The sequence below is a fragment of the Abramis brama genome, assembly GCF_963993115.1.
Source record: "Abramis brama genome assembly, chromosome: 3".
NCBI classification, from domain to species: domain Eukaryota; kingdom Metazoa; phylum Chordata; class Actinopteri; order Cypriniformes; family Leuciscidae; genus Abramis; species Abramis brama.
In genome coordinates this window covers 11,989,698-12,001,657 of record NC_139965.1, presented here as the reverse complement: position 1 = coordinate 12,001,657, position 11,960 = coordinate 11,989,698, and the positions used below count along the sequence as shown (strand labels likewise).

Sequence of the window (11,960 nt, the reverse complement as noted above, 5' to 3'; positions counted from 1 at the left end):
ATTTCTGTACAGAATCCGACAGGCTTCTGACTTGATCGAGAGCCTGCATAACACCATACGATGGGATTAAGGCTCCAAGAGTTCTTGACCACCACGTTTGAACACAAGTGAGTCCTGGAATGCAGCCATCTTTGTTGGTAGAAGGGGCTGAATCATGTAACTGTGGAGAGCTTGGAGTGTAGTGTGTGTTTTCTCTGATAGCTGGCAGAACATAAACCAGGGTGCACCTGCCGTTGAATTGGCTGGGTAGGATGCTGTAGACAGAAGTTCCACATAACCAAAAAGTGCCAGTTGGTGGAGGAATCATACACCACTGATTTATTGCAAAAAGTTTCGGTAGGGATGGGTTCCTGGAGAGACACTCGATTAAGTCATTTTCCTGTTTCTTCTCTGTAGTAGTAACATACACATGGGATTCATCTGTTCCTCTTTCAATCACAAAACTGCAACGTTCACGAGGAATTTCACCCAGTGGAGTCGATGCTGGAGCATAATTTTCCATGCACCAGTGGAACATCATTGGCAGGAGTAGATCTGTCATGATGGGAGTAGCTGAAGTTAGGTTGCAGGATGGTAGTCCAGGAATGCAACACTGAGAAGCTGGAGGAATGGTTACGTTGTGACATGTATCTTTGTTGAATACTTCACTGGTATGGTGATCGAATAAGGTACACGTGTCACATTTGGAGATAGGGTGTGCAACCTATGGGATTCTGGGATTCTTACACTCTAATGGTAAGCCATTACAAATTGTAGATGGATCTGCCACTAGCGGGGTGATTTTATCAATGTTTTTATTGGCTACTCTGTAATCTATGGTGAGTCTCCATGTCCCATTGGATTTCTTGATGGGCCATATGGGTGAGTTACAGGGACTGTTGGTTTTAACTAGCACTCCTTGCGTCAGCAGCTTTTCTACAATAGGTTTGATTCCCTGTATGGCTTCCTTACTGATCGGATACTGTTTGGTAACTGGGGGTGGAGTTCCAGTCAGTTTGACTGGTTCTACACCTGTCAATAAACCACAATCATCCTTGTCATTAGCCCAAATTGGATGATTCAGTAAGAAAGCATACTCTGGAGGGATTGCATTATTGGTAGAAATGTGTGCTGAGGAAATTTTAATGCTAGCAGATTCTGAGGACATGTCTAAAGTTAGATGTACTTGTCTCAGGAGATCCATGCCTAAAATTGCACCTGTATTCAATGGAGCACATAGCAATTTTGTCGTCAGAGTTTTCGGGCCAAATTGTACCTCTATGGGCGGGGTTTAAAACAAAACAGAATCTTCACCTATTACGCCAGTTAAAGAAAGTTTGGTTTTCTTGTACGGGATGTCTAAACCTTTAGCCAATTTTGTAGGAATTATCGTAATCTCTGCACCTGTATCAAGCAAAAAGTCAATCTCTTTTTCTTTTATGCTACCTTTCACAAAAATTATTTTGTCATTATGATGGATTACAGGGGAAAGGTAGCTACTCACAGCCCCAACAATTAGTTTTTTTCCTGTTCTTTTTGTGCTCTTAGAAGAGCCTGCGCGAGCTGTCCTAAAGTTTCAGTGGACATTGGCGGAACTACATCAGGATTGTAGGCAGGCTGAGAAGGAGCAGAATTATGCATAGCATTTCTTTTTGTATCTTGCAACTTCTTCCTACACTCTCGCTCCCAATGTCCTAAGTTTCCACAGTAGTGGCATTTGCCTTCTTTTTTAGACCACCTGTTTTCTTGTTTCGTTGGGTTAAACGTAGCTGCTGCTATTCTCACTTGGCTTTTAACATCAGCATCTCTTTCCCATGTAGCTAACCTGTCTAGGTTACTTCTGAGAGTTCCGTTAGCCCACGTAACATGTAGGAATGGCAAGGCTGATCTGTACTCAGCTATAAGACCATCTGCCCAAATTCGGATTAGAGCTCCTCTATCATCTAGTACACTTTCAGAATCCTCCACTATTCCACTGTACGTGGCAGCTGCCTGAGAAAATCTTTCAGTGTATTCACTTATAGTCTCTCCTTTCTTTTGTACACATCTAGTAACTTTCGACCAGTCTATTTTGGGTCCTAAGAGATTCTTTAGGATTTTCAAAACACCTTCTCTCAAATCGCCTTTACTGGCATGTTGTAGTTCAGACGTAACAGCAGACTCAAAATTGTTGAATTCAGATTCAGTTAGAATTTGTGACATCAGCTGTGTTACTTCTGGCAACGACATGTCGTAAAGACGCATTTTACTTATCAATGCTCTTCTAAATTCAGAAAAATTTGTGCGTGCTGAGGGTAGGCTCTGGGATAGTCTCTCTACATCTTTAGGTCCTAGCGCTTTGACAACAGTTTGTATTTGTGTAACAGATTGGAAGTCTGTTAATTTTAAATAAATCTAAATTCCCAGCCACACCAACACAGAGAGAAAGACAAAAGAAAATACCAAAACAGTATTTTATTATTTCTTTAAAAGTTAGATTTAAAAGGGCAGCATAATCACAATTTCATCCTCAATAACCAGGGGAGACAATAAAAACATGAATTGTCCAATATTCTGTCCCAGGGTGAAACAATACCCAAATCCAGTTAAATCCAGTCAAATCCGGATTTAGCTCCGTGTTTCCCCTGCCACCGGCAAAGAATGTCTGTTTCAGCGAGACCTCAAATAGCTGATTCCAAATCCCGAAAAATTCCGGACCAGGATTTCCGCGGCGCCGCTCTGCGTCTGTCAGTGGAGAGATCGTGAAATCAATGGGCAGCTTGCACGTAGCCCGGCAACTTAAAAAAACTTAGATGACTAGAATGACAACTTTCCTTTCCTACTTCAAGTGAGCTCATCAAGAATGCTATCGTGTCTGCTACTCCGCCATCAGCTCCTGGATCTGTCACTTAGAAGAAATGGACATCTAAGAACGCCTCCTTTAACTCAGATGTTAAAAACACACGCGCATCAGCGTGGGAAAAAAAGAACCACTTCCCTTTAGTCGGTGTTTTGTGAGCGTTGACACTGCAGAGTCTGGGATTCGGCTCCACCAGGCACAGAAAATCCAGCCAGCAACAACACCGAGGGAAAAGATCAGCAAAGTCCACTTCAGCACACAGCTCGTTCATCTGTCCAGAGCGTTCTCACCACCGGTAAGAGATCTAACGTCCTTTTTATTGGGAGTGATCTGATCAGCTGGCAAATTAGATCGCTGATGTGATTGGGGTTCTACAGGTGTGTCAATTAGTGTTTGTTGTTGTTGCAGTTTGTGAAGAAGGAAAAACAGTACCATCAATGGTCCAGCAAAATCACAGCAAACAAGGAAAACCACAGCAAACAATATAAAAGTGAATCCACCACAAACAATATAATAAATTAGTCCACAGCAAACAAATATGAAAATGAAGACAGAATTGCTATATCAATCAATAACAATTTCCAAAATAAAATAAGGTTAACCAATCAATCACACTGCTCTACTTATTTTGTATTATATGACATTTGTACAACAGAAGAGTTGAGAGGAACACTTTCAGTTCCCTCAATTCCCTGAGACCTTCTCCTTGCCCCACACACCTTCACTGAATCTACTGGCTTATCAGTTACTGATTGGATGGCTACATCTGTTTCAAAAAAAGCTTGTAAGTCAGGGTAAATGGTATCTGGCTGACTAACTTCTACATCAGTTTTTTCTATAGCTTTGTTGCGGCTCAATTTCTTAGTCAACGAAGATATTCTAGCACGTAGCTCATTTACCTGTTTCTCTAGCTCTGCGTTGCGCTTAGACTGTTCTGTGGCTTTTGCTAAGACAAATTCTCGATGAACACAAATAATGCCCATCAGTCTGGCATTTTTTCTAAACATTTCTGTGAGTTTTCTCGTTACCACACAATAAACAAAAAAACTAAAACTTCTCTACGGTACACTTGTTAACACATCAGCTATTGCTAACTTTCCAAATGACCAACACTTCACACTTAACCTCCCTGCCTACAAAAAAAACAGAGGATAAAACAAAATATTAGCAATTTACGCTAAAATCTTCCCTGCCTACAAAAACAGAGGATCAAACTAAATATTAGCAATTTACGCTAAAATCTTCCCTGCCTACAAAAACAGAGGATCAAACTAAATGTTAGCAATTTACGCTAAAATCTTCCCTGTCTACAAAAACAGAGGATCAACTGCAAATAACTAGCACGTAAAGCTAATTCTTCTCTGCCTAAAGCAAAGGGTACACAATATTAACCTGTAATGTTAATCTTCCCTGACGGGCAGAGGGTATCTTTCATCTCTTAAAAAAACCCTTTTTTTTAAAGGATAACTTAGTTAACAAAACCCTGCAGCTGTCTGTTAACTCTTCTCTGAACGGCGCAGAGGCAAAACACATATACTGGTCTGTAGCAGTTCTTTGAATGGAGCGGAAAAAAAACTCACCAACCCTTGGTTGTAAAGGAAGATTCTGGAACTCAGTCAGGCTTTGAGATCTTTGAGCTTGAAGTTTCAATCTGGAGGAAGCTGGAAAGATTCAGTCTGGTAATCTTTGTTTAGCTGGAAGTTTCACTCTGGATTCCAAAAGATGCAGTCTGGAAAGCAGATATTTTGTTGAGCTTGCTGTTTAAATCTGGATTCAGGTCTTTGAGTTTGACGTTCTTTGAGTTTTCTTTTTCTCCATCCGGGTTCACGGCACCAAGTTGTTGTGAACTTAGAATCGAACGACCAGGAGACTTGGTTGTTTCTTCAGCAGGATTCTTTATTGAGAACACGAGCCGTCGGCAGCTGCAGTCACCAAGCCTGACGTGAATGTTCTCTTACAGTTTATATACATTTAGGGGCAGGAACCGAAAAAGACAGGTTTAAGAACCGGTTCTAGACTGAGAGCATTGCCCACCCTAATCCACTCAGCATATCTATTCAAACACTGAGACCCGAGTACAGGACTGGCTGGACTTTCTTGCTAAAACACAAACTCCAAGAGTTTCAGTAAAACAGGACTGACCAGAGTCGTTTGCTAGAAAACTCTGATAATCATAATTTATACCTAACCTTAACCTGCTAAATTCAATGTAAACCTAAATTAAACATTTTAATAAATCTGGATTCCCACACCCCCTAGGTATGAGTCCCTGCACACATGTCTTGATGGTCATCAAGATCTTATTGAAGATCTTACTAATCGTCTAAATAGAGTAGGTGGACTGAGTAGCCAATTACATTCAGGCCAGTCAACATCTCAGTATACTGAACCTCCTAATAGTGCGAATGACTCACCGCAACACATTCCTGGCCGAGCTGCTAATGTCCGTGGTTCTCAGCAGAGTCCATCTAATCCTCCTTATTTGCAGTGCGATGATGCCAAATCCATCATTCTACCCCCCTTGAGATTTCAGTCATTCTCCTGCAGATACACATACTTGTCATTCGCATTCAGAGTATCGGCCCATTAGAAATCTTCATGATCCATACTGTGGGGGCATAGTGCAAACTTTGCAAGAAACTGCCTTAGCTGACCGCTCTAGTCCTCATCTTCAACGTGATCTAAGAACTGAACACTATCATGGCAACGCACGGCTGTATCCGTCTGATTGTTCATATCCAATTTTGGATCCAGATCTTATGAAACCTACATATTCTTTTTTCTAACAACATCAGTATTACTCTTAAATGTTGGTCTATGCACTTTTGCTCTAGAAACACATTAAGACATTCATTTGTTTCTGTCATTTTATTTTAATTTCAGAATTATTGTATGTAATCACGAATCCAGTATGTTTCTAAACAAAACGCAGAGCCAGATGGAAGGAACAAATGTGTGTATGAGCTTAGGAAAGAGGCTAGATGTATTTTACAGAAGTAATTTCAGACAAATCTAACTAGATGAAAAACTATGGATTAAAAATAAAAGTATATACCTTTTCTGGAGAGTTTATTACTTGGGTATTGAAATGATCCCAGTTTCCCAGTAGAAAAATACTACTTCAGAGGGTATTCACGTCCAATTTTCAACTAGGAAACTTGTATTTAAGATAATTCCAATAGCACGTGAGGTCAACATTCACATTATTTCGAAATTCTGAAAGCTTGTAATGTAAATGAATGAGATCTTTATAACAGTATCACAGACTTAAATAAAATGCATATAAATATCAGTTTTCACTTGATATCTCCCAACATGTCTTATAATATGATGATATTTAAATGCTTAGTTTTATGATCAAAGCTATGTTTGTAGTTCAAGTAAAGCTAAGTTGCTTAGTTATTCTTATTCTTTTACTTTATAAAAATCAGTAAAGATTTCACAGCAAAAAAAAAGAACCACAAGCTGAAGCTGGACATTTTTACAATTACACTAAAAGGCCTTTAACTTGCCCAAAAAAGTATGAACTGTCAATCAGACGACAGAAGGACTGTAGTAGATTGTGTGCAACTGCAAGTTTCAGCAAAGTTTTGACCATGTTGATTATTTAGAGGCCTCAGAAATTAGCATATCAAATATGACACAGTATGCTTCATAGGGTTAAGAAGTGTTTTTATACTCGCTTGATCGGAATAGAACAATAGCCACTGAGAGAGAGAGCGAGAAAGTGAGAGTTCCTTGGAAGAGAAGATTAGTCGGAACCGTGATTGCGCAACACACTCTCGTGTCGTGTGGGAGTCTCTCTCTATATAAGGGAGAGTGCAGGCCTGTGTTAGACTACAGCAGACGCTCACTTCACACGTTTACTGGCATTTCTCTGCACAACGCTGATTCAGAATGATGAAGTTCACCGTAACAGCCTTCGTGTTTCTGATCTGCACCGCTGCACTGCTGTCCACAACAGAAGGTAAGCAGAATATAACATTCATAACAGTGTTTTAAATCAATTCATTTGCAGATATTTACACCAACTCTCTCTCTCTGTCACTGCAGGAATGCCTCGCATGAACAGGCGCTGCCAGTGCATTCAAACACATTCAAACCCACCAATTCCTACTGGAAGAATACTCTCGTTGAAGGTGAATCCTGCTGGACCACTCTGCAAAAATGAGGAGATCATGTGAGTGTGAAACTTACTAAAACAACACTTCAAATACAGACACATTATTGCTTCTTGCTTCCATCTGTCAAGGTTCCACACTCCTCTTCTTCTTCTTCTCTTCATCATTTCATGAGTTCACAAGTGTGGTGGACATTTTTTGATGCTTTTTTCACTAATTTGAGTGATTTAAGCCTTCATATAAAAGGTCTTTAAGATCATTAGAGTGGCTGGTAGCGTGTGAAAATTCATAACTGATGATGATACATGGATGTTTCGTCTGAATGAATGAATTTGAGGCTTAATTCACTCTCCTTCATGTTGTTTCAAACCTGTATGGCTTTTATTTTCACCTGGCAGCTTGGATATTCTGCTATAAATAACTAATTTTGTGTTCTACGGAAGAAAAAAAAGTCATACAAATTTAGAAAAGCATTAGGGCGAGAAAATAATGTGAGAATGTCAATTTTTGGGGGGGTGAACATAATTTAACTATAAAATCATGATTTACCAGAATGTCATGTATTTTTCCTTACAGTGGTCTTACAAAATAATAATAGATTTTAAATAATCATACATTTGTTTTCTTACAGTGCTACATTGAAGAAAGTACAGTTGTGTCTCAATCCTAGTGAAGACTGGGTGATTTCTCTCAAGGAAGTTTTCTCTTCATGTAAGTTTGTCTATGATGATGTTTTGCTTTTATTATCTGCTTATTATAAGTGAAATCAAATCATGCTAATGAATCATTTTAATTCATACTTTTAAACTTGGACATTGCAGCACTTTTCATCCTTCAGATTGTAATGTACTGTATGTCTCTTCATGTCTGCAGGATTAACAAGAGGAACATCACAAAGAGCAACTAAATGAAATGATTAATTCAACTATTGCTACTGTAATATAGAATTTTCTATTTAATTTATCATCTCTTGGTGATAAGTGAAGTATCGAATGTGAAAACATGCTTTAGTTTAATAAACTGTGAAATGATGTTTTTTTTAATTATATTTATTGTCTCACTGAATTATAGTTTTATATGTTGATATAGTTTTGCATTGTTTTTTGACACTTATACTAGCAATAAAAGATGGTTTTATTGTCAAAATGGATTTTTTGTTGTTTTTTATTGTGCCATTTTGTCATCTTGCAAAACATTACCAGGTTACTGTAGATTAATTCAGTATTATTCCCTGAGCTATTCACCATCATGTCATTCCAAACCCGTATGATGTTCTTCTACAGAACACAAAATGAGAAGTCTTGTAAAGGCCATCCATTGGCCCAATGACGGAATCCAATGTTGTGGGCGAAGGTATAATGCGTATGTCTTTTCAGTTTTCTGTGAAGTTCACTCAATTTGTAGAATTTAGTTTTGAATCTTACTTAATCTGACTCCAATTTCAAATGATTATCAAATTTAGATTGTGTTTCTTATTAGAAAATATTGATTGTGATTTAATTGAGATCTTTGATTATTCTGGGTATCTCATACTTTCAATTATTCGTTCATTAAGGGACCCAGTATCGCGCCGAATATCGCGAGATCACGGACATAAAATAGCAAGTTCTGAAATAGTCAGAGGATGCAGTGTAAACTATTTTATCTTTAAGTGGTCGCTCTCTGCTGACTCATAACAAAAAGTGTAATTGTTAATAGTCGCGAGCTGCAACTTGCTACAGTAAGTCAGTGATAGACAGAAATCAGAAGGTCTCCTTAATGATTTGCTCCATGCTCCATTCATTAGTGCCTTCAGTTTGATCTATCCTGGATGGAGATTTGAGGTAACACCAGACTCCACATTGATCTATACTAGAGTAAGAAATGCACCTGACAAAGGCACACAGTTGTGTGTGTGAGTGTGTTCTGAGTGCAAGACCCAGGAAGACACTGACACAGCACTGCATTGGGGGTTTTCTGCTTACAGGTTCCCAAAGACTGCTCTGCCACTTACCCTTATGTATTAAAAGCATCCCAGAACAGACTTTCTGAAATACTAACAGAAATGAAAGACTTTGCCTTTAGATTAACTTTATATTTTCTTACCTGGCTGATACTTCTAGCTCTGACATGCACCTTGCCACCTTCTTCGCACGCCGTCTTCATCCAGTAGCCTACGTTGGAAATCGTCACATCTGTTTTTAGTTAAATGTAATTTTTAATTAAATTGATAATTAAGTATATTGGAAAATTATTCAGGTTAAAGCTAGGGTAGGTAATCCTGTTCAGAAACACTTTTTTTTATACTGGGTGAAATGGTCCTTCCATCCTGAGAGTAGTCAATACATTATGTGTTCAGAAAAAGGAATGAAAACAATCAGACCTCTGTAGCAGCTGCAGGACAGTAAAAACTCTGACCAATCACTGCCACTCGGTCCGAGTGTAAAGAACCAATCAGATGCCTTCAGAGCCAGGAGGAGTGTCTTAGCAGTGTCAATCAAGTTCGCGTACGCGCTGATCGCCCCTCTCTTGCACAGCGCGTACTGTCATTCAAAATCAAGATTGCCGGTGTGCCGAGCAGCTGTGCTAATGGCGGACAAACAACCAAAACTGCCAATTTCTCGAGTGGCACCTGCTCATACAACAAAGACAGGTAAACGGAAAAAGACCGATGACGATAAACAAGCCCGTCGGAGCCCATTGACTCAGTGTTAAAACTCTAGCCGCATAACATACAGATAAAATGTCACGCACTGTGCAAAGCAACAATTGAAACCTGCTAATTCACTGGCTTGTCATGTTGCTAAAATAATGTACTAGCAAACCTTATTTAGCATTACATATCGCTAGAATAATTATTTACATAGCCTACTGCAACGTTAGTTACCATTATATTATCTTACTAGCTATTTATAACTCATAGAAAGAGTGCAACGTTATAAAGTTACATTACATGTATTGCATAATACGTAATGATTTGAGGACCAAGTTTGTAGTCAAAGTATGGGCAGGCCAGTCAATGTAAAGCATTTCGTCCCTACCAGTGAATGTGCCATAACTGTTTATCCGCCGTCATCGGTGACCCTGCATGTTTACTAGCCTGCGCGTTCACGGCAGGCTCCGCTGTGGGGGGAACTTTACATAACAAAATACATGTTTAACAGCTAGTAGGCCTAACGTTATATGTTATGAATCTTACACGAAATTCATCTTCATCACAGTGCAACTAATGGAAATGGAAAAACGTGTATCAATGCAACCTGTTTTTAGCTTTGCCTTATAGTTATAACTAGCTCGTTAGCGAATCAAAAAATATATATTTTAAACTTTACCAATATCGATATGATAGCTTGATAGTGAGTAGGCTACTAAAATACATCTTATTTGTTTATATTCATAATGATAAAGTTAGATTTTTTTATTACATGTGATTCTGACATGATGCTACATGCACTGCGCTCCTTCCTCTCCGCTTGTCTCAGGTAAATAATGCGTCTTCCAGCTTAGCTGTCGGAGTCGCGCGTTCATGTGTTTTGGGGGCGTGGCTTTGGAAGGACCCCAGAAGGGAGAGGGTGGACTGAATGGAAATAATGAGCTCGCTTTAAAACAGTCGTTAGAGGTCTACATACACTCGATTTTTATACTTTCTTTTTCAGAATACTTACATTTTAATTATGTATTGATATATACATAAAGTTTAAACAAATTTGAAAAATAAGTTTTTTAGACCATTCTTACCTACCCCAGCTTTAAGTTAATTAAACGCAACACAATAGTGTTTTGGTGGTAAAATGAATATTTGTGTGTTACTTTAACAAAAAATATTTGGGTAAAAATAACAGTGCCACAAAACTTTTTTTTTTTTAGTGTGTACTGTGTTCTTTCTTTGAGGTCTTCTCTCCAGAGTGCGTTTTATTGCAGAGTGCGTTTTATCTCAGCTATATATATATCTTGGCAGGAAAATCAAGTCTTACAATCTGGAAAAATTTTACATGCAGTTACAATAAACAGAGACTGAATCATTTCAAAAGCATCAAAATATGTCACAAATGTGGACCATGTAACTCATGCATACATCTGAAGCCATTCAAGTTATTGAATCTCATGACATCTGATCTCATTTACATGTTAATGCACTCTTAAAAATAAAGGTTCCATTGGGTTTTCACAACGATTCAAGAACCGTTTTTGGCTCTCCAAAGAACCTTTCAGTGAACAGTTCTTAAAAAGAACAATTTTTCTCTTAGTGTAAAAAAGCATTCTAAAAATATAAAGAACCTTTTTCGACTAGAACCTTTTGTGGAATGGAAAGGTAGTGATGTGACGTTCGGCACCAAGGCTTCGAAGCTTGTATCAAAAAAACAAAACATCACACATTGAAACTGCTGAGCGCTGCTCGCTGATCGACTGAATAACTCTATGGGCAGTGTGTAAGACCCACAATATTCATCAGTTTAGGCCGAGTTTTTTCGCCCTGTCTGTATGGAATACTATTAATGTAATTTGCGCCTTATAGGACGCTACTAAATTGGGGAAAAAATGCTGTTCTAGACCCTTTTTTCCCGGACTCTTTGTGAGTTCCCTGGTGATCATGCACTATATGAGCCCGAGCACCTGCCCTTGGGACTTTGGTGTTGGATCTCAGCACGCACGGCGTTTTACATTGGGTTCCCCTAGCGTAAGATACTTACGCAGTACGAGAGACCTCTCGTAAGAGAACGTACTCGGTTACTAACGTAACCTCGGTTCTCTCTAGAAGAGGGAACGAGTACTATGTATCTTAGCCGTGCATGCAACACGCTCTGGTACGCTTCGGCGATGAAAAAACAGATTCTATCAGCCTGTCGAGCTGTATTTATAGGCCTAAGCCACGCCTGTTTCGGCGGGACGTGACGCAGTGGATCTGACGTCACGAGAGGCCTCTCTCGATAGGCTGCTGCAGTTGCCACAGGTCAGCCAATAGGCACGCGAGCCGTCTTGCCTATGTCTGCATGCTGCCGCAACGCGTTTTACATTATTACAAAATTAAGGATAATTTTTGG

At 39.1% G+C, this 11,960-nt stretch overlaps 1 protein-coding gene across 1 annotated transcript; it reads left to right on the top strand.

The window, feature by feature from the left end:
• Positions 1-6,625: 6,625 nt before the first annotated feature.
• On the top strand, positions 6,626-8,081 carry LOC311080342 (interleukin-8-like). Its single transcript, XM_084110258.1, has 4 exons — positions 6,626-6,785; positions 6,872-6,998; positions 7,571-7,650; positions 7,813-8,081. Coding segments are annotated over exons 1-4 (279 nt in total). The 5' UTR covers positions 6,626-6,715; the 3' UTR covers positions 7,815-8,081.
• Positions 8,082-11,960: the final 3,879 nt, after the last annotated feature.

Excerpts from the sequence above, each read along its gene's own strand:
- LOC311080342 (XM_084110258.1), top strand. The coding sequence starts at position 6,716 with ATGATGAAGTTCACCGTAACAGCCTTCGTGTTTCTGATCTGCACCGCT. Across the intron at positions 6,786-6,871 it reads ACTGCTGTCCACAACAGAAG|GAATGCCTCGCATGAACAGG; the intron begins GTAAGCAGAATA and ends CTGTCACTGCAG. Across the intron at positions 6,999-7,570 it reads TGCAAAAATGAGGAGATCAT|TGCTACATTGAAGAAAGTAC; the intron begins GTGAGTGTGAAA and ends GTTTTCTTACAG.